This window comes from Pelobates fuscus, chromosome 1 (assembly GCF_036172605.1).
Source record: "Pelobates fuscus isolate aPelFus1 chromosome 1, aPelFus1.pri, whole genome shotgun sequence".
In the NCBI taxonomy this organism is placed as follows: domain Eukaryota; kingdom Metazoa; phylum Chordata; class Amphibia; order Anura; family Pelobatidae; genus Pelobates; species Pelobates fuscus.
Genome location: NC_086317.1, coordinates 315,345,924 through 315,372,651, shown reverse-complemented (window position 1 = coordinate 315,372,651; position 26,728 = coordinate 315,345,924). Strand labels below are relative to the sequence as shown.

General features: G+C 42.9%; 1 protein-coding gene across 2 annotated transcripts in view; it reads left to right on the top strand.

The window, feature by feature from the left end:
- Positions 1-583: 583 nt before the first annotated feature.
- UBE3A (ubiquitin protein ligase E3A) overlaps positions 584-26,728 on the top strand; it is a 59,827-nt gene continuing 33,682 nt past the window's right edge. The window contains exons 1-2 of one of the 2 annotated variants that reach the window (XM_063459126.1): positions 584-1,469; positions 26,027-26,071. In XM_063459126.1, coding sequence (XP_063315196.1) covers positions 1,354-1,469; positions 26,027-26,071 — 161 coding nt within the window. In that variant the 5' untranslated portion in view covers positions 584-1,353. The remainder of the gene's footprint in view (positions 1,470-26,026; positions 26,072-26,728) is intronic. The other variant, XM_063459135.1, reaches the window with a different exon arrangement.

Here is a 26,728-nt window from a genome sequence, read left to right as displayed (position 1 = left end):
GGTAAGTTTAACTCTTTCCTTCCCCTAGAGCCTGGCGGGAGTGGGACCCTGAGGGTGGGGGCACCCTCAGGGCACTATAGTGGTCCTTTAATTAATTTTTATTTTACAGGTCTAATAATTTTAAAAGAGGTGTTGGCAAAAGGTACTAGTGCCCAATAAGGCATAATATATCTATATATAATTAATTTTAATTTAAAAATGGTTAAAATAACCCTAGAAATGTGATGTTTTCCAGTCAAACATACCTATAGGCTGGTAATGTCGCATTTCAGAAAGCCTTTTTTTTTTTTTTTTCTTTAAAGTTAAAAAAAAATAAAAAATGATACAACAAGAGCAATTCATTTTAATATGCTGGTACTGGTATTATGTACAGGGAGCTGTCACAGTGCTGAGCTCTCTCCATTGTACTAACACACACACACACCGTGCAGAGCAGCCTGCCAGCCCGCTATATGGCAGCACTGTGTGTGAACAGCCAGCTATCACGCTGTCACTGAGCGCTTCCTGTACAGCACGCTGGGCCCTGTACACCCGCCCCCCAACTCTATCACTTCCTGTCTGCTCGCGTTCCATGACGGGCAGCTTGGTGTCTATGGTGCCGCGCCGCGGTGTTTGCTGGGATACCTCCGCCCTCCCCGTAGTCCTCCCAGTTTGCGCTGCCTGAGGTCCGTGTCTTGTAGCAAGATGGCGGCGCTGGGCTCGGGCTGACAAGACAAGCAGAAGAAGGAGGAAAAAAACAAACAACAAATCACAAAAAAATAAAACAACAAATCAACCACAAGCAATACCCGCCGCCGGTGATCTGAGTCCTCGCTGTTCTCGTCGAGGTGTGACAGGCCCTGATATAACCCCCCACCGACCCCGGGCTGGCTGGCTCTCCACACCCCAATAGACAGACACCCGATACAGACTGCGGCCCCACACTCACAGCATCACTCAGGCTGTGCATATAGGGCAGCAACGTGCTGCATGCACACATACACACATATATATATATATATATATAAACACACATATATATTTATATACAGCATCATTTACTGTGCAGAATAGGTAGCCATTCATAGTGTTGCTAATATTAGCCCTGACAGCTTGATGAAAACTGTCAAATGAGCACACAGCAGTGACACCCTAAGTACAAAACCCAATTGCACCTCAAGGGCAAATACCAGGGGCTCGTGTATATCTAATAGCTGCTTGCAAACCATCCAGGAGCGGAGAGGCACATATATAGGAAGAGCAGGGACTGAGCAATCTGCCTAGTACACACATTTTTGATTATTACAACTGTTTGTATGGCCCAAGGGTCTGTGATTGTGTAGTAGTTGTGGTTGTTTGTTAGCGGGTTCTCGCATGAGTTCCCCGGACCGGAGTCGGCGGCAGCAGGAGAGAGAGGGAGCCCCGGAGCCCGAGAAGAGGAAGACACAAACCCCCTGCAGCAGCCAGGAACACAGCCCCGTTGGAGACAGGTCAGCATGTGCATTGATGTATTATGTAACTGTCGTGACAGAATTCTGTTTTTTATTTTTTATTGATTTCATCTGTACATTGTGCTAGCCGAACCACAAAAAACTGTAGCCATGACTGCCAGAAATGGATGATAGATGCTGTCTGCGATGACTTGGGGCATGCCGTTGCATGAATGGGTGGCTACATATGGAGCCACTACTCTTCTATCCGACAGTCACCATGGAGGGGGTATATTCATTTTTAAAAGGGGATCTTTGCATTTGGGTTTTTGGAACAACCCAATAGCTAACAAAAAGTTAGCTGCAGGTTGTGTAGTTATTGTTTAAAAAAAAAAAAATCTAAGCAGATTTCTTATACTTTTATGTTGCATGTTTTTTTGTTTTGTACTGGCGCATCATGAGAGTACGTGCACACTCATATGGCACTGTGGAAGAAATGTCTGAGAAGCATTTTTCAACAGCTGCACAAATAAGCACGTGCGCCCAGAACATCATGAGTCTTTTAAATCATCCTAAACATGGAAATACCTCGTCTGCATGGCTTACACCATTAAACGTTTCCAAATAATTTTCTGTGGTGAGAGAATGTGGAACTAGAACCTCCAGAGTTAAAGTTCCACATTAATCTGTATTTATATGAACAGTCCAAACACCTAAAGCATTTTAGCTTGCTGAAGTACTTTGTGTTATGAGTGTGTCCTCTTATTCTTAGTTTAAAAAAAAAAAAAAAAGGGCAGTTTTCAATAGAAATTCACACTTTTTTTTATAAATTAACCTTGTTAAACCCCTTGGCTATAAATCACACTACCATTCCTGGTACTTCCTTTAGCATATTCATATTGAAGATAAACTGAAGATTAGGGATGCCCCGAAATAAAAATTCTGGTCCAAAACCAAAAATTCAGGATGCCCTTGGCTGAAAACCGAAACGGAAAATGACTTCCTCCCCCCCCCCCCCCCCCAAATGATTTTAAAATAGTTTTTTTCTATAATTTTATTATTAGACTTTTTAATGAATATAATATAAAAAAATACAAGCCAATAAAATAAATAACCACACTTTTATTGAAAGTAACACATCAAAATTGGACAGAAAATAACAAAAAAAATAAATAAAAATCTGTTAAATCTGTTTTATATAGGACTGAAGAATCCTATATTGTTGTTAATTTAATATCAATATACATTCTTCATTCAGTTCTATGTAACATAATCAGATTTAAATATATATATATAATATATATACAGTGGGACCTCGGTTTACACACGCCTCGGTTAACATAATTTTCGGTTTACAAATGAAAATTCATTGAAAATAATGTCTCGGTTTACAAATGAAAATTCGCAATACAAAGCGAGTTTCCCCAGGATGCATTGCACCTGGGAGGTTTATAGCACCGCCCCCTGCATGCTGGAGCCTGTGGGTAGCACGTGGCATCGAGTGTGGAGGTGTTGGAGCGGCTTTTGCATTGAGTTTTGGAGCCATTCTGGAAATTGTTTGTAGTTGTTTTGGGACTTTTTGGTGCATTTCTCAAGCTGTGGAAAGGTAGGGAGCTGAGCTTCGTCGTTTGCATGCCTTTTACGGTGTTTTCTGCATTGGGTGTTGGTTTCCATGCCAGCTCATTTTGACGTTCTGATCTCCAGAACGGATTAATTGGTTTTCAATGCATTCCTATAGGAAACCGTGTTTCGGTTTACAAATGTTTCGCAATAAGAAACGTCCCGGAGAACGCATTAAATTCGTAAACCGAGGTCCCACTGTATATATAAATAAAAAAGCCCTGCACTTCTACTCAGTGTATATTTGACCCGGTGCTCGACTGCACTTTTAGACACAAAACAGAAATAGTCAGCACTCCCAGGGTTTGTAAAATCAAATTTTACTCCAATAGTCGACGTTTCACGTGCTGACTATTTCTGTTTTGTGTGTGTGTGTATATATATATATATAGATATATATATATATATATATATATATATATATATATATATATTTTTTTTAACAATTATCCAAGTAAAGTATAGTCCTAGAAAACTATTATATGCAAAACCGTAAGGGCTAGATAAATTACAATCTAGTTTTTAGCTATTTCACCAATTAAGAAGCACATAATTAACTGCATGCATGTTTTTATTGGGTAAATATCTACGATATAGTAATTTGTTCTTGGACAGTAGAGTGTCCCTTTTAAGCTTTCAACCAAGATATGTCTACCAAGATAGGGTTATTCACTAAAGTGAAAATTCAAAGTGAATTTCAATTCTAAAGTCAAAATAGCCGAACTGGAAACAATCTCAAAGTCAGCTATGCTCTTAGGCTCTGGCCTCGTATTTGATATTCACCCTGAATTAATATTGGATTCTCCTTGCTTTTGGATAACCCTGCTAATTTGTCTGACTCTGTCAGCCACTTGCAGAAGCCACTTTGAATGGATAAATATCTATGTGTTGGGTCTGTTCAATGTATCATATTTTTTCTAAGAAACAACATACTTTAGTGTTTTTACTGACTGTAAGAAAATCCAAAATTAATGTAATGCTAGGTTCCATTTAAACCCTACTACCTCATTAGTCAAAGCATATATCATTGATTAAAGTGATCAATGGTGTGCAATTTTGCTTAATGAAGATATTGGGTTAAAACGTACATCCTGTCTAGCACAGTGAACCTTGTGTGCGCTACACTAATTATTTATATAGCACCAACAAGTTCCGTAGCGCTGTACAATTGGGTGGACTAACACACGTATTTGTATCCAGACAAGTTGGATGCACAGGAACAGAGGGATTGAGGGCCCTGCTCAGTAAGCTTACATGCTAGAGGGAGTGGGGTATAGTGACACAAAAGGTAATGGTAGAAAAGTAGGCTGCTAGGTTAGTGTTCATTGAGGGTTTATTGTTCTATCTTGATGACAGTTTCAGGAGAGGAATCAGGGTGCGAGGAGGGAAAGCTGTTCACAGTTTAATTGATATGCTTTCCTAAAGAAGTAAGTTTTCAAAGATCTTTTGAAGGAGTGGAGACTGGGTGAAAGTCTAACAGAGAGGGGAAGGTCGTTCCAAAGGAACGGTGCAGCCCAAGAGAAGTCTTTAAGGTGAGCATCAGAGGTAAGAGTACAAGCAGAGGTTAGACGTAGGTCTCCGGCAGAGCGTAGGGGCCTTGACGGGGCATATTTGTGTATTAGTGAGGACAAGTAGGTTGGAGCAGCATTGTGTAGTTATTTGTAAGCAAGTATGAGGATCTTAAATTGAGTCCTATATCTTATGGGAAGTCAATGTAGGGACTGACAAAGGGGGGAGGCGCTGGCCGGCAGGAAGATGAGCCTCGCTGCCTCGTTTATAATAGACTGTAATGGGACAAGTGGTGGACAGTAATTAGGTGGAGCCATGGGTGAGGTGGCAGTATAAGAGGGCATTAGAGGTCCCCTGTAGGGAGGGTTCTTCTCCTTTTTTTTTTTTTGGTCAGTTAATTTTCTTTGTGGATGGATGCCAACAGCATAGAATTCTGTGCTGGTAGCTGATTGTTTGACAGGTGGGGTGAGAGACATTACTTAAAAAAATAATAATAATAAAAAAGTCCATACATTTGCTAGCACAAGATATAGATAAATCACAGATTTGTATATGCCAAAACTGTTACACTTTAAAAATTGTCACCCAGACCTCTTCAGCTCAATGAAGTGGTCTGGGTGCCAGGTCCCCCAGGTTTTAACCCTGCAGCTGTCAACATAGCAGTTTCAGAGAAACTGCTATGTTTACATTGCAGGATTAATCCAGCCTCTAGTGGCTGTCTTCCTGACAGCTGCTAGAGGCGCTTCCCCGACGTGTGAAAATCGCATTGTGCACGCAGAACGTCCATAGGAAATCATTGAGAAATGCTTTCCTATGTGCTTTTTCAATGCGCGCGTGGCTCCGTCGGAGGGGGAGGAGAGGTCACCAGTGCCGAGGGAGCCCGGCGCTGGATTAAGGTGTGGGGGGGGGGGGGGGGGTCCTAAGGATTATATAGTGTCAGGAAAACTAGTTTGTTTTCCTGACACTAGAAACATAGAATGTGACGGCTGATAAGAACCATTCGGTCCATCTAGTCTGCCCAATTTTCTAAATACTTTCATTAGTCCCTAGCCTTATCTTATAGTTAGAATAGCCTTATGCCTATCCCACGCATGCTTAAACTCCTTTACTGTGTTAACCACTTCAGCTGGAAGGCTATTCCATGCATCCACTACCCCCTCATTAAAGTAATACTTCCTGATAGTCTTAAATTAGAGGGGCAAAGGTTTAAAAATATGTCCTCTTGTTGTGGTAGTTTTGCTTCTTTTAAATATAGTCTCCTCCTTTACTGTGTTGATTCCCTTTATGTATTTAAATGTTTCTATCATATCCCCCCTGTCTCGTCTTTCCTCCAAGCTATATATGTTAAGATCCTTTAACCTTTCCGTGTAGGTTTTTTCCTGTAATCCATGAACCAGTTTAGTAGCCCTTCTCTGAACTCTCTCTAAAGTATCAATATCCTTCTGAAGATACGGTCTCCAGTACTGCATACAATACTCCAAGAATCTATAGTGATCCTTTAATGTAAAACCTAACCAAATTATGTTACCAAAAATCTGTACAGCCAAACTCTAGAATATCTTTCAAAATAAAATAGAATTATGAATATAAGATAGCATACAGGGCATGTTTTGGGTAATGTCAAATTTAGGCAATAAAGACCATATGACACTGGTGTAGATTGCTGTCTTGGGTTTTGCGTGGTTGGGTTAAAGGAACACTAGTCACCTTATCAACTTTAGCTTAATAAAGCAGTTTTAGTGTATAGATCATGTCTCTCAGGTTTTACTGCTCCATTCACTGCCATTTAGGAGTTAAATCACTTTTTCTGTTTATGCAGCCCTTGCCACACATCCCCTGGCTATGATTGACCCAGCTTGCATAAAAAAAAAAAACTGATTTCACTTTCAATCAGATGTAATTTACCTTAAACTATTTTGTCTCTTGCTCTGTAAATTGAACTTTAATCACATGCAGGAGGCTCTTGCACGGTTAATCAAGCTATTAACATAGCAGGGGATAAGAAAATCTAATTTAAACAGAACTTAGGAAGGATAAACTTTAGATGACTCTTTACAGGAAGTGTTTAGGAAGGCTGTGCAAGTCACATGCAGGGAGGTGTGACTAGGGTTCATAAACAAATGGATTTAACTCCTAAATGGCAGAGAATTGAGCACTGAGGCCGCAGGGGCATGTTCTATACACCTAAACTGCTGCATTAAGCTAAAATTGTTTTGGTGACTTATAGTGTCGCTTTAACTATAAGTCACCACGTCAAAGGCATTTAGTGAATCATTTTTGTCTATAGTATTACACTACAATGGTTTTATAGTTTTTTTTTTGTTTTTTTTTTTGTGTGTGATTGTTTGAAAATGAGTGGATACAGTATAGTGGGAATAATTATTAGCAGTATGGTTTTGTAGAGCTAAGTGACCAGGGCTGTGTGTGCAAATTAAGCCCTCTTAAAGGACCACTAAAGGCACCCAGATTACTTAAGACATGAAGGGTCTTGGTGCAGAGGTCTCACCATAACCTTGTTATGTAAAAAAAATTGTAGTTTCGAAGATGCATATATTGTAGCTGTCTTCCTGACAGCCATTAGAAGTGCTTTCTCCTCCAGAACTGTGTAAAAAAAAAAAAAAAAAAAAAAAAAAAAAAAAAATGAATTTGAATGCAGCTGATAGCAGCATTTAATTGGTGGAATGCTGTGTTTTTCCACACGTTTTCTCCAATCCAGTTCTTCTCTATGAGAAGCATTGTATTAGACAATATCTCAAGTGACATCAGCATGGATGCGGACATTGACAGAGACGGAGCTAGAGGCTACTGTGGAAGAGTCTTAACGCTGGAAACTAGGTGACATGTCGTTATTTAACTTGGCTTTTACTGAGCAAAGGGGAGTGGACAATGACCACAATGCTTTAAGGGAACCTATAGTCCCAAAATAATGATTATTTTCGGGACTTTATGTTCCTTTTAAATTTATGGTTATACATTCTGTAAATTGAGTGTTTCTACCAGGACACATTGACCTTTTCTCTGTAAGTTGTTAGCATATTGTGTTCATGTAAAACTTGTTATTTTCTTTCACACTTTGTTCATATTTTAAAGTGATACTCCAAGCACAAAAAACTTAAACCTAAAGGGTCACTTTAGGCACCCAGACCACTTCAGTTAATTTGTTTGACCAGGGCCCTCATCTACCTATTGTTCCTGTGTCATTGTGTAATTGTCTCATTTATTATAAATTTCCCTCTTTCATAATATTGTAAAGCGCTGTGGAATTAGTTGGAGCCATATAAATACCAAAAAATAATAATAATATTTCCAGGTCCCTTGACAAATTTGCTTGGAATCTAGGAGCCAGCTAAAAAAATTAGGAGCCAGGTTTTTCAACTGCAAAAATACAATTCTTAAAGGGACACTATAGTCACCAGAACCACTACAGCTTCATGTAGTTCTGAAGTCTATAGCCTGTCCATACACGCTTTTCAATGTAAACACTGCCTTTTCAGACAAAAGGCAGTGTTTACATTGCAGCCTAGTAACACTCAGACTGTCTCTAGAGCTGCATTCTGGGTCAGTGCTGCACAGTGTACAGCACCACCATTCGGCGTCTCCATGATCTGCATGGAAACGCTTAATGCTATCCATATGGGTGCATTGATTCAAGCGTATTTTTCTGCGCATGCGCAGTAGTCTCCTATACTTTCCTATGGGAAAGCATTGGATTAGCTGAGATTGTCAAGTGATGATGATCTCAGCCATTGTGAGACCAGTACGACGTTGGGAAAAAAAGGTCCATAAAAGCACCATACCCATGCGATTGGAGGGGCCAGTCACCTAAACAAGACGCACTCACTGACAGACAGACACTCGGAGGCAGAGAGACACACACTCACTGAGACATATTTTCACATACTCACAAATTATTATTTATATTTAAATGTGTCCGCCCAGCTGCTCATCTTCCTGCTCCCTAGCACTGTTTAGTGAGCCGGGGCCTGGAGTGACGTTGTATTCCGGCTCCCGGCATCAGTGGACGGCGCTCAAGGCAGCAGGAAGATCACACCTCCCTCGCCCCCTTCATAATCAGTCAGCTGCCTGCCTCAAGGAATCTTGCGCAATGAACCGCCCGCCTGTCTGTCCGGCCACCTGCCTTGGCTCACTATGAGCCGCCTGTCTGTCTGGCCACCCGCCTCCGCTCACTAAGAGCCGCCTGCCTGTAATTCCTCCCGTCTCCGCTCTCTATGAGTCGCCTGCTACCTCAGGTTGCCAGTCAGCTAGGGGGCTGAAGGGACTCACTCATTTCCTAATCGCCATGGCGACCTGGCGCCTGGGATTTGTCAAGCCCTGCCTTAACCCTGGAAAGGTGAACATTGCAGTTTTTACTGAACTGCAATAATTACCTATATGGGTTAACTCTACCAGACAGCCGCTAGAGGGGCTTCCGGGTCGTTAGGCGACTTATGGTCGCCTAACTGATGCTGGTCGTCCTCACGCTATGCATGAGGACATCCAGAGTCACCCGAAACACCATAGGAAAAGCATTGTATAATGCACATTAATTCTTCCCTGACAGCTGATGAAGGCGGGGGAGGAGCGAAGGTGGACCCTGAGACAACGCAGAGGGACATCAGTGCTAGAACAAGGTAATGCGCTTGTAACACATACTAATTAGCCCACCTGTCAAACGATGTGGAACGCTGAGGGAGATCGGCGATGGGACTGGGTAAGTGTTAAATTTTTTTTATTTTTTTTTTTAATCCCTTTCCATGCTGGAGAGGGCCAGAGGGAGTAAATGGAAGAGGAGGGAGGGAAGGGGGTTAAAAAAATTGTGGATGGAAGAGGGGGAGGGATTTAAGAAGTGTAGTTGGGAAGGAGGGAGGGGAGATGAGCTTTTCCCGTGCAGGATCTTGCCGTTTCATCTGTTGGCAGCGTGTAGTGCGCACTAAAGACATAGTTTTTATGCACAGAATTGACACTAGGCAGCCTGCCTAAGTCATGTGTGCTGGGGGTGCAACTTGCTCCCAGCACACAATTAAAAATATCTATGGATGTGCAGATAAAAAAAGTAGAAGTGGTCATGGTGGCTGGGGTAACCCTTTATTGAAGCTGTTTTAGTGTGTAGATACTGCTCAATTTTCTGCGATGTAGGCATTGAAACCCTTTCGTTTTTGCTTATGTAGCACTAGCCACACTTCCCTTGGCTTTGACTCATGCATCCAATATGAAAATAATGGTTTCATTTTCAATGATAAAGTGACTTAACTCCTGACTTGGAAAATAATTGAGCAGTGAGACTGCAGGGACATTATCTATGCACCCAAACTGCTTCACTAAGTTAAATATTTTTCAATGTGTATAGTATCCCTTTAAACCTTGCATCTCTCTTTCAAGGGACTATATAGGGAGACTGTGTAGGTCACATGCCAGGGAGGTTTGATTAGGGCTGCAGAAACAAAGCGAATTGGCAGAGAATTGAGCTTAAGTTGTTTTGGCAGTTAAAGGAACACTGTAGGGTCAGGAATAGAAATGTGTATCTCTGACCCATATTGTTAAAAACATGTTAGATGCCCAGCCCCCTATTGTCCCCTTTAAATAGGGTTAAAGCTTACCTTTATTCCAGTGCCGCACTGGCTCCGCATCCTTGGCTGAGCTTATCAGAATTGACTATTTTAGGACCTATAATGCTTTCCCAGAAGAGGCTAATGAGTGGCAAAATGCTGCTCTGGCTAATCAGCATCTCCTCAAAGGGATGCATTGAATCAGCATTTCTGTTTAGCGTGGTGACGCTGAATGTCATAGCTGCATGACTGTCACTAGAGGTGTCCTTAGGCTGTATTGTAAACTCTGCCCTTTATCTTAAAAGGCAGTTTTTACATGAAAATGCCTACAGGGACAGACTATACACACTAGAACAACTATATTAAGCTGTAGTTGTTCTGGTGACTATAGCGTCCCTGTAAGGATGTAGTTTGGGATACTTTGCATACTTAAAATATTGCACAAATATATTTTTTTAAAGGAACAAAACCTGTATTCCTGACCCTATAGTGTTTAACCCACCATTTAGGTGGCTTGCCCCTCCTCCCCCTTAAATCCCCCATAAAAGTTTAAAACGCTCACCTTATTTCCAGTGCAGCGTGGGTCTGCTGGTGCTGGCTCCGCCCCCTTTGTGACATCATCAAAATTGTCTGAGTTTTAGCCAATCCAATGCTTTCCCATAGGGAAAGCATTGGATTGGCTAAAATCAGCACGGGGGTGGGGCTAAATGCCATTTTGGCCAATCAGAACCTCCTCATAGAGATGCATTGAATCAATGCATCTCTATGAGGAAAATTCAGCGTCTCCATGCAGAGCGTGGGGACGCTGAACGTCAGGGCTGCTTTTTTGGCAGCACTGACCCAGGGAGCACCTCCAGTGGCCATTTAAGGATTTTTCTGAAATGGCAGGGTTTGCATGAAAAAAGCCTGAAAGGAACTATTATACTCCCCAGAACTACATTAAGCTGTAATTGTTCTGGTGACTAGAGTGTCCATTTAACTAGTAGAAAGATGTTGAATAAAGCTAAACACATAATATTGTACCATCTTTGTGTATTGTTTCAGAATCTCTTTACTATATAACAATAAGTTGGCCAAAGTTCTCACATCTGATCAATAAGTGACATTTTTCAAAATCTGGAATTAAATGTGTTTGTATAATTTTGACTGAGTGGGCTTGTTTTGCAACCACATATGTAGTGTGGGTTTAGAGAATATAAATCCATGTTTTACTGTTAATTTAAACTCGCTTGAGCCTATTGTACCAGAGTTGTTATTTCTTATGCAGAATTAAAAACAAAAAAAGATTATCTCATAAATTAATAATAATAATAATAATAATAATAATATTATTATTATTACATGTGTGTGTATTTTTACTGCATTATCAACTACAGCCTGCGGTGCTCTTTAAACATGGTAACTGTTGTACATACTACATTCTCTCATCACCTGTCATTTTATATTTGGTAGCAGGGCAGGAGTTGATGACATGTAAATCTGTATTTTATTATTGTTAAGGAGTGCAAAGGCGTGATAAGTAATATTCAAAGCACTCCTCATTTGTAGATGAACCATTTTTAAAGTGACTCTCCTTCAGTTTGCACTCCAAATAAGCATGGCCATTTAAAATTAGCATTTCAAATTTTAGTGTAAATATTATGCCCCAAGTTTTGTGAGCTTAAAGGGACACTATAGTCACCTGAACAACGTTGGCTTAATGAAGCAGTTTTGGTGTATAGAACATGCCCCTGCAGCCTCACTGCTCAATCCTCTGCCATTTAGGAGTTAAATCCCTTTGTTTATGAACCCTAGTCACACCTCCCTGCATGTGACTTGCACAGCCTTCCATAAACACTTCCTGTAAAGAGAGCCCTATTTAGGCTTTCTTTATTGCAAGTTCTGTTTAATTAAGATTTTCTTATCCCCTGCTATGTTAATAGCTTGCTAGACCCTGCAAGAGCCTAATGTATGTGATTAAAGTTCAATTTAGAGATTGGGATACAATTATTTAAGGTAAATTACATCTGTTTGAAAGTGAAACCATTTTTTTTCATGCAGGCACTGTTAATCATAGCCCGTGGAGGTGTGGCTTGGGCTGCATAAACAGAAACAAAGGGATTTAACTCCTAAATGACAGTGAATTGAACAGTGAAATTGCAGGGGAATGATCTATACACTAAAACTGCTTTATTTAGCTAAAGTAATTTAGGTCACTATAGTGTTCCTTAAAGGTGGGAGATTTGTTGTGAGAACAAGCCAGGTTATTAAGGTGAGGTTTGTCAAAGCACATATTTGTTGCTAACAGTTTGTTTTGTATGAACAGCACAAATAATGTGAACTGTTTGAGAAGCCACATGGGAACCTTAGAAACATGACTAATTTTAACTACGTTGGACGATTATTATATGGAAGGGGAGCTCCTGTGTGTTGCTGGATATACTTTTTCTCTTTCTATTATATTTGATTATAACAGCATAACTTTATTACAGATTTTTTTTTTTTTTGGTCTGAAATATTAACATGTTGCTGATTTAAAGTTGTTACTTTTTTTCCTTTCTCTGTTATTCCACGTTTTATCTCCTTGCTTTTTTATTATTGAAGGAATTAATAAGGAAAAGTAATAGTTTTTGACAAAGGGCAGAGTTTCAACCAAGCTCCACTTCCTTTGTCAAGTCGACCAGGGCTGTTCTCTAAGAATACTCACCTTCTCCCTGTGTCTTGTCTCGTGAGATTTTACAGAGAAAGTGTACACTGGGCATGAGTGAACCACCTGGGAGCTATATTACGAGGACAGACTGTGCCACACAATAAACTTCCTTAGAGGAACATTATGGCTTGAAGTGAATGGAATAAACATTCAGTGAGTCAATAGATAACTCAAAAATTAGAGAGAGACACTTTTAAGTAAATGAACACATACAGCGTTATTCACTAAATTCCAAATTGTCGCTGAGTTGGAGATTTTGATGAGTAACTTTAATAGATGTTTATTTACCAAACATTATTTGTGAAATACAATAAGTAGGTAAAAATGGCCTTTCAAACTGTTTTTAATTCTGCAGATTTCAGATTGGTCTTTCAGTATGTTTAAACACAGATTAAAGGGTTAATTACGAAAACACTGCTTTTGATTAGCCTAACCCTTCCTAGCTTGGTCCATCCTCCCAAACTTAAACGAAAGAAATAACACTAAAACCTAACTTAGTGCCGAGGCCAAATTCTCCCTGCAGCCTGATCTTCCTCTACTGACGTACTACCCTTCCTGGAAGGAGAGGGACATCAAGAAGGACATGGGCAGCTTGGAGGGCTGTGTATATTGGCATTCCGATGCCAAATTAGCACCAAATTTACATTCACAAGAGTTCCAGGATAGCTAATGATGTTGCCAGAGGTGGAGTTACACATCTGGCTGTATAGGGGTTAATCTAGCATTTGCAGCATTTCATATTGAAACGCTACTCATACAGACTCTGGGCACCATGTCCTTGGAATACCTCTTTAAAGGGATTCTATTGTGCCAGGAAAACACAGCCGTTTTCCTGGAACTATAGGTTTCTATAGTGCCCCCCCTCATACCCCACCTCATGCAGCGCTAAAGGTCTTAAAACCTGTTCAGTCACTAACCTGAATCCAGTGCAGATGTCCCTCGGCGCTGCTCATGCTCCACCCACACTTCTCCACCACCTGCAGCCACGCGCTCACATTAGGATTCCCTATCGGAAAGCATTGCTTCAGTGCTTTTCCTCTGGGGATGTGATTGACTCTGGATGTCCTCGGGCACAGTATGAGGATGTCCAGTGTCCTTTAGGCAACTTTGATAGACACCCATTACAGGTGGAGTTAACCCTGAGAAGTAATTAATAATTACCTTTGCTGGGTTAAGGGACACAGGGCATTGCAATGAGCTGAAGTTGTCTGGGTGCCTACAGTGTGCCTTTAAGGCAAGGGTTGTCAACCAACAGCCCGCGTGCCACACCTGACCCGGCAGCTAATTGCTGTAAATTATGGGATCCGGCCTGCTGACTCTCTCCATCACCCCTGCTGCACCAGACCAAAGGGGCAACACTTTTAAAGAAGGGGGCAATGAAAGGCGGATGTGGAGAGAGGGTACATAGAGGTGATATGCATAAGGAAAGATAGGGACAGGGGGAAAGGGTACCATGGATCAGAAGAGGATGGGGCAAAGAGGCATGACATGGATGAGAAGAGGAAGGGGCATGGTGAGAAGAACATGGATTTTCCGAATTTTGATCAGCTGTTTGGTATATAGCTTGCTAATTTGGTATCATTATACATGCTAATCCCACTTAAGGAAACCAAATTATGGGGCCATCTACTAAATTGTTGAAATGTCAGAATTAAATGACCACTATAGTGCCAGGGAAACAAACTATAGGGTTATTAGATCCCCCCCCAACCCTCAGGGCTGAAGGGGTTAAAACCCCTTCAGCCACATACCTTTCTCCAGCGCCAGGCTCCCTCTGCGCTGGGGAACTCTTGCCGCGCACGCATTCTAACCGCCCATAGGAAAGGATTACTCAATGCTTTCCTATGGACGTCCAGCGTCTTCTCACTGTGACTTTCGCAGTGAGACACTGCGGAAGCGCCTCTAGCAGCTGTCAGTGAGACACTGCGGAAGCGCCTCTAGCAGCTGTCAGTGAGACAGCCACTAGAAGCTGAATTAACATAGCAGTTTCAGTGAAACATAGCAGTTTCTCTGAACTATGTTTTCAGCTGCAGGTTTAAGCCTAGAGGGACCTGGCACTCGGACCACTTCATTGAGCTGAAGTGGTCCTTTAAGAATTAGGCTAATTTCTCTTGTTTGTTATCACTACTATTATGGATGAATGCGGTCCTCCATCCATACATGGACATGTCATCTGGTCCTCGTGTGGAAAAGGTTGCTGACTCTAACTTTAAGGGTAATTCCAGGCACCAGTACAAGCTTGTTGCATTTGATAAGTTTTGGTCTTATTAATATGCTCTATTCTTATTTATTTATTTGTTCTGATGAGTAATCGTTTCCTTCAGACTTTTTGCTGTAAACACTTGTCTTTTCAGAGAAAATGCAGTGTTTACATTGCAGCCTTGTGATAACTCCACTGGTCACTACTTATGATAGCTGTTAGAGGTGCTTCCTTGGGCAGTGCTGCAGAGTAAGCAGCTCTGCCATTCAGTGTCTCTACCCTCTGCATGCAGACAGTTTCCTCATAGAGATGCATTGATTCAATTCATCTCTATGAAGAGATGCTGATTGGCGAGGGCTGTGTTTGACTTGTGTTGGCTATGCCCCTGATCTGTCTCCTTGACAGTCGACTCTCAGCCAATACTATAGGGAAGCACTGGAATTGGCTCAAATCACCACATCTGATGATGTCAGCAGGCAGCGGCAGTTCACAGGCGAAAAGGGGCAGAGCCAGGAGCTGCAGACTTGAATACAAGTATGGTTTTACTGTATTTACAGAGACAAGAGGGGATTACACTAAAGGGTCAGGATTACATGTTTGTGTTCATGACCCTATAGTGGTCCTTTAGGCTAAAGTTTATTTAAAGTCTATAGTATCCCTTTAAGTAATTTGTCTCCTTTGAATTTATACTGTTAGTGTTGACAGAAAATGGCAACAATGTTGCATCCAGTGTTCTGTCTAACATGCTGGCCCTGTTACACTCTTTCGAAATACACCAAACCTTGGAGCGCTAGTTATAAGTTTTATTGTACGGTTTTGGATGGATGATGTGTAATTTCTGCATTATCCATGCAGTTTGAGTGGCTTGACTTTGACTGCCAGGTATATCAAAGCATATGTCATACTAATAGAACACGGTATGAGCTGTAGTGATTATGGTGTATAGAGTTTATCTAATCCATTATGACAATTTACTTCTCTATAGATTTATATAGTGCGTAGGCATAGATTCAATTTATAAAAGTGCACATTAAACAATTATAGTTGTTTGAATGTCTTTTGCTGGTTTTCTCAGGGATTTGAGTCACCTGTACTGCTATCAACTTGTTGATGGTCTCACATTCATTCCTATTTTTAAGTTAATAAATTGATTTTCCTCTTAGATGTAAATGGGCTTGCATTCCATTTTTTTTTTAAATAATACCCAATCGTGCAAGTAAACACGGTTGCTTTAAACTAATCAAGCCAATTTAAATCATGAAATGTAAAGACTCATTGCTGCAGGTTGTAATCTTTTAAATGACCACTATAGGATCAGGAACACAAAAATGTATTCCTAACCCTATAGTGTTGAAACCACCATCTAGCCCCCCTGTCCTCCCTTACCACCCTACATGTAGTAAACGTTTACTTGTATTCAAGTCTGCAGCTGCCTCTGCCCCTGACCTGCCTGCATACAGCTGACATAATCAGAACTGATTCTGTGGGGCAATCACAATGCTTTCCCATAGGATTGGCTGAGACTCTCAAGGAGGCAAATCAGGGGCAGAGCCAGTACAAGTCAAGCACAGTCCTGGCCGATCAGCATCTCCTCATAGAGATGAACTGAATCAATGCATCTCTATGAGGAAAGTTCAGTGTCTGCATGCAAAGGGTGGAGACACTGAATGGAAGTACTGCACACTGTACAGCACTGCCACAGGAAGCACCTCCAGTAGCCATATGAGTAGTGCAAAGTGGAGGTATCCCTAGGCTGTAATATAAGCACTGCTCTCTGAAAAGACTGTTTACTGGAAAAAAAAAAATTGAAGTGAATGATTCTACTCACCAAAACAAATACAGTAAGCTGTAGTTGTTCTGGTGTCTATAGTGTCCCTTTAAAGGAAACTTGAGCCTCAGGAACACAAACCTGTCTTAAAGTAGTGTTAAAATCACTATCTAAAATTTGAAAACAAACCCATTTTCCTGGCACTGTAGGCTCCTGAGGTGCCCCCCTTCAGTGGGTCTGAAGGGGTTAAAACCCCTTCAGCAACTTACCTGAATCCAGCGCCGACATCCCTCGGCGCTTGCTCAAGCTCTTCCCCTGCCAACATGAGCCGACAGGGGAGACCTGATGTGCATGCGCGGAAATGCCCACGTGAGCATTAGCCCTCCCCATGCGAAAGCATTATTCAATGCTTTCCTATGGGGAAAATCTGACGCTGGACCTCCAGCGTCAGATAACGGACCAAAATTCTGTTTGGATTCCGGAAGCCCTCTAGTGGCTGTCTGGTTGTTTTACATTTCAGCACTAAGTGCAAAAGGGTAACAGCACCTAGAATACTGCAATTAGCTGAAATGGTCTGGGTGCCTACAGTGTCTCTTTAAAGATTGCAGTTTATTGATGAGGCTTTTATGTGGAACAGTGTCATAAGCAATGTCTACTGCACCACCCTGATCTATTATTTTCGTAAGCCAAACTTTTTTAAATGTGGTAATTGTAGTATCTGCAAAGTAATGGGTCCCCCATATGGGAAGATTTCCAGCTTCCAATCCTTTGTTACGAATAATTTTTTTTTTTATACATAAAGGACTGTATCACTTTCTAAACAAATAATTTATTTATTTAGCTGTTCCTGCAGTATTCAGTATGTAGGACAAACAAAAAGAATGCTAAAAATTAGACTTAATGAACATGTGCATAACTTTAAGAGGAAGTTTGAGATACACTATTTGCACCACCATGCAAGTAACCCAGGGTGTCTAAGTTACTGCGGAATTGAAAGGGTTAATATTCCGTGGAGAGGGGGTGAATTGGTGAAGAGGTTAACATATCAGAAATGTCGTGGATTTATAAGTTGAAAACCCTTTGGCTTGAATGCCGACTTTGAGCTATCTGGCATTTTATGATTTTAATTAGTGTCCTATGAATATCTATAGATTCGATATTATATGAACTAGGTTTTTTTAACTTGTAGTCAGCCGAAACCCTTTTAACCTTATCCTGCTGAGTTTTTCTCCATTATATACACAGAACTACATCTAAAATATATTTCTGATAATATTAACTCCCACATCTTAAAACCTTTTAATAGAAGTACATTTTCTAGGGTAATTTTTTTTAGAGGTAAATAGTCCTTGAGAAAAGACTTTGGTGTTAAACTGTTAACGGTTACCTAAAAGTAAGCTGGTCCCCGCGATCATTCTGATTAAGTTGTTCAGGTGCCCAGAGTTCCTTTTTAATATATGCACAATATATTGCTTTAACCCCTCTTCAGGACACATGGCGGAAATTTTCCATCATGATTCCCTGTTATCTCTGAAGCTGTGTCCTTAAAGGACCACTATAGTGCCAGGAAAACATACTTGTTTTCCTGGCACTATAGGATCTTTGGGTCCCCCCCACCTCCTGCCGGGCTGAAGGGGAAGGAAGGGGTTAAATTCTTACCTTTCTAAAAGCGCCAGGCTCGCTCAGGACTCTCCTCCCTCTTCCGACGCCAAACGCGCATGCGCGGTAAGAGCTGCGCGTGCATTCAATCAGTCCGTAGGAAAGCATTTCTCAATGCTTTCCTATGGATGTTGGCGTGAAAATCACAGTGAGAAGCGCGAAAGCGCCTCTAGCGGCTGTCAGTGAGACAGCCACTAGAGGCTGGATTAACCCTAATGTAAACATAGCAGTTTCTCTGAAACTGCTATGTTTACAGCTGCAGGGTTATCCCTAGATGGACCTGGCACCCAGACCACTTCATTGAGCTGAAGTGGTCTGGGTGCCTATAGTGGTCCTTTAAGGGTGCTTTAATGGCTTGAAAACATATGGAACTCAAAAGGCAGGCTAGAGTGCTGACATTACCGAGGACGTACACTGCTTAAAATAATAAAGGGAACACTTAAACAACACAATGTAACTCCAAGTCAATCACACTTCTGTGAAATCAAACTGTGTACTTAGGAAGCAACTCTGAGTGACAATCAGTTTCACATGCTGTTGTGCAAATGGGATAGACAACAGGTGGAAATTATAGGCAATTAGCAAGACACCCGCAATAAAGGAGTGGTTCTGCAGGTGGTGACCACAGAACACTTCTCAGTTCCTATGCTTCCTGGCTGATGTTTTGGTCACCTTTGAATGCTGGCGGTGCCTTCACTCTAGTGGTAGCATGAGATGGAGTCTACAACACACACAAGTGGCTCAGGTAGTGCAGCTCATCCAGGATGGCACATAATGCGAGCTGTGGCAAGAAGGTTTGCTGTGTCTGCCAGCGTAGTGTTCAGAGCATGGAGGCGCTACCAGGAGACAGGCCAGTACATCAGGAGATGTGGAGGAGGCCGTAGGAGGGCAACAACCCAGCAGCAGGACCGCTACCTCCGCCTTTGTGCAAGGAGGAACAGGAGGAGCACTGCGAGAGCCCTGCAAAATGACCTCCAGCAGGCCACAAATGTGCATGTGTCTGCTCAAACGGTCAGAAACAGACTCCATGAGTGTGGTATGAGGGCCCGACGTCCACAGGTGGGGGTTGTGCTTACAGCCCAACAACGTGCAGGACGTTTGGTATTTGCAAGAGAACACCAAGATTTGTAAATTCGCCACTGGTGCCCTGTGCTCTTCACAGATGAAAGCAGGTTCACACTGAGCATATGTGACAGACGTGACATTCTGGAGACGCCATGGAGAACGTTCTGCTGCCTGCAACATCCTCCAGCATGACAGGTTTGGCAGTGGATCAGTAATAGTGTGGGGTGGTATTTCTTTGGGGGGCCGCACAGCCCTCCATGTGCTCGCCGGAGGTAGCCTGACTGCCATTAGGTACCGAGATGATCTCCTCAGACCCCTTGTGAGACCATATGCTGGTGCGGTTGGCCCTGGGTTCCTCCTAATGCAAGACAATGCTAGACCTCATGTGGCTGGAGTGTGTCAGCAGTTCCTGCAAGACGAAGGAATTGATGCTATGGATTGACCCGCCCGTTCCCCAGACCTGAATCCAATTGAGCACATCTGAGACATCATGTCTCGCTCCATCCACCAACATCACGTTGCACCACAGACTGTCCAGGAGTTGGCAGATGCTTTAGTCCAGGTCTGGGAGGAGATCCCTCAGGAGACCATCCGCCACCTCATCAGGAGCATGCACAGTTGTTGTAGGGAGGTCATACAGGCACGTGGAGGCCATACACACTACTGAGCCTCATTTTGACTTGTTTTAAGGACATTACATCAAAGTTGTATCAGCCTGTAGTGTGTTTTTTCCACTTTAATTTTGAGTGTGACTCCAAATCCAGACCTCCATGGGTTGAAAAATTTGATTTCCATTTTTTTAATTTTTGTGTGATTTTGTTGTCAGCACATTCAACTATGTAAAGAACAAAGTATTTCAGAAGAATATTTCATTCATTCAGATCTAGGATGTGTTATTTTTGTGTTCCCTTTATTTTTTTTGAGCAGTATATAAACCGAGACTTACTTAGTGATTCTCTAAAAAGCATTTTATACTGTTGGTTACCTTACAGAGAAAAAAAAAATGTATAATACATTTTATTCAGTATATGATAAGATTGAAAGCGCTGTTCATTTAATGTCATTAGGACTGCAGTTCACTTATGGTCTTTGATGTGTGGAATACATTAAGTGTAAAATGGATTTTAATTTTTTTGCTGGAGGTGAGCATAGATAAAAGCTTAATGGAAAGTATGAGGAGAAACTAATGCATGAAGTAGGCATATCAAAACTGTTATCCATAAAGTCTGCCAACTCTGGGTTTCAGGATAGTACTTGTCACATGCTAATTACCTTCTTATCTGGGATCAACCAATAAAAAATGTTAAGAGCCGATTGCCGATAACCGACAAACACAATTTCTACTTATATTCATGAACTGATCCTGAAGAAAGTACCGCCAGGGGAATGAAATGTCAATAACTCTGGAATTTTAAATCAAATTAAGAAATATTACAGGTGGGGAAACTATATACAGAAACTATCCAGTCACTCGAAGGTGGCTGTTGAGGAACGAGCGTCGGAGGACAAGGCGTGACGGTGTCCACCAGTGGTCCGCCCAGTCCCGTCCGCCTATCTGTGGGCGCTCTATCCTATGGGGGAAAATGGAGTAGGCCGGGAGTCTCCGTACGGGTCCCCCCCGAGGAGTCCAGGATCTTACGGCTCCCAGTGCCTTCGCTCCCGAATCTCACTCGAACCGGACCTCGTCTGGAGCCCTCGACTCCCCTGTGGCTTTAAGCGTGAGTGGTGGGTGGTTGTTCCACCCTCGTCCTAAACTGTAGCGACCAAAGGCCTTTAGTGGGTAATGGTTTGCCCCTTCGGGCGTCAGAGAGTGCTGCGGTACATAATTCAATAAACATGTAATAACGGTTTGAAAAAACAACATAGTAAACAGTATCTGCCGGTTACAAATATAAAATCCCCAGAATCCCCAAGTTAAGTCCTGACACCTCCACCCAGCCCCAAGGTGTCGGGTTCCTGCCCACCCCTCTGTTCGGTGGTGAGGTTAGAGTGTTACCAGACCCCTTAGTGTGGGGAGAAGGGGCACCCGGACTGTGGTGCTAACGAATGTCGCTGGTAGATCAGGTTTTAAGCGATGCGACCCCCGGTATCATGTATCAATCCCAAGACAGGGGTGGGCCCTGATCACTTTCTCCCCCCCCCCAGGTTCAGTCCCAGGTTATCCATCCCTTCCCGTTTTTTATGGGGGAGTCACGCCCCAGGTGAGCCGCACCGGCGCCAGTGCCCCCGCCTCTGTTCCCCTAGCGGTTCCTCGCAGGGCGGTAGACACCCCGGCGGTGCAGCCCAGCCAGGGGGCGCCCCCCCCACCTCATTGCCAGTGGGCCCCTCGGCAGCTTAATGTGGGTTGTATAACTGGCCAGGGGGGTGTCTGCATGGGGTCGGTTAGGGTTCGCTAGGGCATGTGGTGTGCTGCATTCTGGAATGCGGCCCCTCTCGGGGTAACCTCAAATCATTACATTGATAATTCCTCCCCCCCCCCTTTATCGCATGCAATTGGGTCAAATGAAAAGCCCCACATTCAGTGCCTGGGTGGTCATAGTCCCTTAGCCCGTAGGGCAAATCAGAATACTTGCGGTTGGGTTCGGTGTTCATCATTGGCAAGTGGGTCAAACGGAAAGTCTCTCATTCAATGTCCGGGTGGTCTTAGTCCCTTAGCCCACGGGCGAGTCAGAGTACTTGCGGCTGGGCTCGGTGTCAGCGAGGTCCCTCAGTTTAGGAGGTGGTCCCTGATTGACGTATGGTCTGGGTTCTGGGTCTCCGCTGTCTGCGGGGCTGTGGTACCGCTCCGGGGTGGAAGGAGTAAAATGACATCGAGTCTGGCCATGCCAAGGGAATGGGCGGTAGTTGAAGTTCCGCAGTCAGGTCCACGAGATCCTCTGGGTTCTTCACCATAAACGGGCCATTAGGAGTAGAGGCCTGTAGTCCCGAGGGAAAGGTCCAGCGATAGCGTATTTTATTAGATTGCAGGACACGGGTCAGGGGTTTAAGTGCCCTCCTGTATGCCAGAGTCGCTGGTGATAGGTCCGGGTACAGTTGCAGAGGTGTGCCATTTAACAGGACTTGGTCAGTGTCTCGTGCTTGCCGCAGGATATCTTCCTTTAGTTGATAGCTGGCCAGGCAGCAGATTACGTCCCGAGGGGGGGGACTCTGGTGGCCCCCTGGGTCTCAGAGCCCTATATGCCCGCACAAATTCAATAAGGGCGGTTTCAGGGCGTCCGAGGAGCCTGTTGAACAGTCCCGTGAGTGTTGCGCCGATCGGGGTATCCTGATCTAGGTCTTCTTGTATACCCCTGACCCGGATATTTTGTCGGCGCCCTCTATTATCCAGGTCTTCAAGGTGTAGGGCCATTTGGCGCAATTGTGTCTCATGTACCTGTAGGGTATTAGTGGTGGCATTCTGCGTGGCAGTTAGGTGGTCACTGTCTGCCTCTAGCTGGGAGACTTTTTGGTGTAGGCCCTGAAGGTCTTCGCGGAGGGAATGGAGTTCCGCGGTGATGGACTTACGGAGTTCCGTGTTCGCCTCCTTGAGGTCTGTCTTGGTGGGTAGTGCCCGTATCAGGGCCACCCAGTCCGGTGCAGTCTCCTGGTGGGAGATAGAGTTAGGACAGTCTGTGCAAAGCTCTGTGCTCGGGGAGTGTGGGCGCGAGGCCCATGAGGTGCCGGAGTCAGTTGAGGCCTGTGTGAGACCAGGTCCGCCGGGGCCTTCATGTATTTGTGCAGCGAGGAGGCCGGGGTGCCCTTGGATGTGTCGGCGGGCTTACCGGCATGCGAGGTGCGGTGTGTTTTACCCATTTTGCGGTTTCAGGGAGCGGATGGACGAGGATTCGTGATAAGCCTGCGGGGAGCTCTCAGGTTAAGCTGCCATGTCTCTCGGCCTCCAAGCCACGCCCCCTAGACATGCTTTTTTAATTATGAAAGTGAAAGTACACTGAACTATTCTAAATGTAAATTATGAATAAATCTATGCTAAGGAAGTGAATCCGCTATATATTATATCATTGCTTTTTTCTTAAGTTTACCAAAATATCTCTCAGGGAGAAATATCTTAATTTCTGTGATCTTTATGATCATTTTGACTTACAAATAGGTAGTTCAGCATATTTAAAATGCATTTCAAGCACGTTGTGCAGTGCAGTTGAACGACATGGTGTACATAACCTAGTATTGACCTTCGGTTTGTGACTGCCTGCAGGCATTATGATTAAATGTGCACCTTTGCTGTCTTTGCTGTCGGACTTGGAATCACTTTCTAGGTAAAAACATTTAATCTGTACATTTTGTTACCAAAGTACTAGCTCATACATAGGTTAAAGGAACAGTTCAAGCACCATAACCACTACAGCACTTTGTGCGTTTTAAGAATTCAAATTGTCATTCTTCTCTCTTTTCTTGGCCTCCGTTGTTCTCGTTCTGTGATCAGTGCAACGAGTAAGGATTGTATTTACAACTTATCCTTATGGAGCATGCCATGAATTTTCATAGGAACACTCCCATAGTACTTACTGACATTATTGGTTTACTGAAGGACCCAAACAGAAGAAAACCATAGGTTTAAGCATTCACATTTAGTCCTCTATCAGTACTCATGAGCAGCCCTAGTAATGCATATAGTCTGTAGGCATGTTGGGTATCGTTTATGCCAGGGCTCGACAAATCCCAGGCGCCAAGGTGACTAGAGATTTTGTCCTGGCACCCGGGATTTGTCAGTCCTTTAGTGAAGGCAGCCGCCCTGAAGAGCATTGGAAGTGGCCGGCTGATGCAGCAAGGAGGTGGTGCGGGAGCAATAATCTTTCTGCAGTTTCTCTATGCTCCCTCGCACACTGTTGAGTGATGCTTGGAGCTGTATGATGGCATCACTTCTGCCCCAGTATCACTACCGAGAGAGTTCAGGGGAGCAGAGAGGAACTGCAGGAAGCTGATCAGAGCAGCCACACTGATCCCCAGTGAAAGACCCACTCAGCTTTCCCAAAGGTAGGGAGGCTGGGTAGAAATAAATGTAAAATAAAAATGTAAATATGTGAGTGTATGAGAAAATCTGTCTGTCAGTGTGTGTCAGGAAAGGGTACAGGAAAGCAGGGACTTCTGGTTGTCCTCAAATTCGTATAGTGTAGTATATTTTATAGGTGGTGAGGTAAAATAAGAGGCTACTTACAACTTTCTGGAGTTAATGTTTAGCTCCAGATATGTGCGCATGGGTGGTATGATCTCCACCTCTGAATATGTCGCTCAGCTTGGTTCCTTGTAGATGGAAAGTCAGGGTCAAGGGCCAGTTGAGGTTTTGAGTGTTCACGGATATTTCCTTCCAAATTGCAGTGTTGCATAAATTCACCAATTACATAAAATGAGAATAAAAACCGAAAATAGTGTTTCTGTCTGTCAGTGTGTGCGCATGTCTGTCAGTGCGTGAGTTTGTTTAGGTACCTGCCCCCTTCTGATCGCATGTGAAAGGTGTTTTTATTCACCTATTTTTCCCACCTCCATGGCTGAGATCCTCAAACTTTATGATCTCTGCTAAGCTCATGCTTTCCCATAGGAAAGCATGGGGAGGATATTGCGCATGTGCAGCAAAACACTGCGCCAATAAGCATTGCTGAACGGAGGAGCTGCACATTATGCAGCACTGACCCAGGACCTTCTAGTGGCCGTTTGATTGACTGCCACTAGATGTGTTACTAGGCAGCAATGTAAACACTGCCTTTTCTATGAAAAGGCAGTGTTTACATTGAAAAGCCTTTGGGGACAGGCTATAGACTGACTGCATTTAAGAATTGTATTTTTCTCGTTTAAAATTAAACTTTGTTAGTTGAAAAAAAATTACAAACAAAACTGTCTCCTAACTTTTTTAGCTGACTCCTAGAGTCCAAAAAATGTCAAGCCTTGGGTTATGTGGCATTTTTGTGTAACAAACGCTAGATTGGACTTTCAAAATAATTGACAGAAGTAAAAAATTTTATAATTCTTTCTAAACTGTTTAAGAGGGAAGCTTGCAGGTCTTGAAAATGCGGGTTGGGGCAAATAAAATGCTAGTTGTGTATTCATTTAAAGGACCACTATAGTGCCAGGAAAACACTCATTTTCCTGGCACTATAGTGCCCTGAGGGTTCCCTCACCCTCGGGGTCCCACTCCTGCCAGGCTCTGGAGAGAGGAAGGGGTTAAACACTTACCTTTCTCCAGCGCCGGACGGGGAGCTTTCCTCCTCCTCTCCTCCTTCCTCGCGACGTCACCGGCTGAATGCGCATGCGCGGCAGGAGCCGCGCGCGCATTCAGACGGTCGCATAGGAAAGCATTTACAATGCTTTCCTATGGACGCTGGCGTCTTCTCACTGTGATTTTCACAGTGAGAAGCACGCAAGCGCCTCTAGTTTCTCTGAAACTGCTATTTTTTTTTTTTTTTTTTTAAATGCGTTACTCCTAGATGGACCTGGCACCCAGACCATTTCATTAAGCTGAAGTGGTCTGGGTGCCTAGAGTGGTCCTTTAAGCAACTCAATGAAAAATGTCTTCTTTAAGTATTAAATTGGTGAAACAACTGAAATAACCTTAACAATTATATCTTACAGGTCACCAGGAGATACTCATTCAGATAACCTAGAAAATAGCCGGATGTAAGTAAAACACTTTAGAAAATGTTTCAATTTACATAAACCAGCTTAAAAGCTGTTTTTTTTTCTCTCTCTCCATAATGTTTACCAGGTTTCTGACTACTATTCATCAAGTTTGCAATGATCATTGATTAAATATTCTTCTTTTTGTAGCATTGAACAGTATGCCATTAGATAGCTTTGTTCAATGGAAATTATTTAGTATAGTAAGGGAACAGTAACATAAAAAAAATGCATTATAGATTCCTATAGCAGTGATAGTTACCCACAAACAATGTACCGTATATACTCGAGTATAAGCCGAGGCCCCTAATATTACCCCAAAAAACTGGGAAAACTTATTGACTCGAGTATAAGACTAGGGTGGGAAATGCAGCAGCTACTGGTAAATTTCGAAATAAAATTAGATCCTAAAAAAATTATATTAATTGAATATTTATTTAGAGTGTGTGTATATGAGTGCAGTGTGTGTGTGTATGAGTGCAGTGTGTGTGCGTATATATTAATTGAATATTTATTTCGAGTGTGTGTATATAATGAATGCAGTGTGTGTGTGTGTGTGTGTGAGTGCAGTGTGTGTGTGTGTGTGTGTGTGTGAGTGCAGTGTGTGTGTGAGTGCAGTGTGTGTGTGAGTGCAGTGTGTGTGTGAGTGCAGTGTGT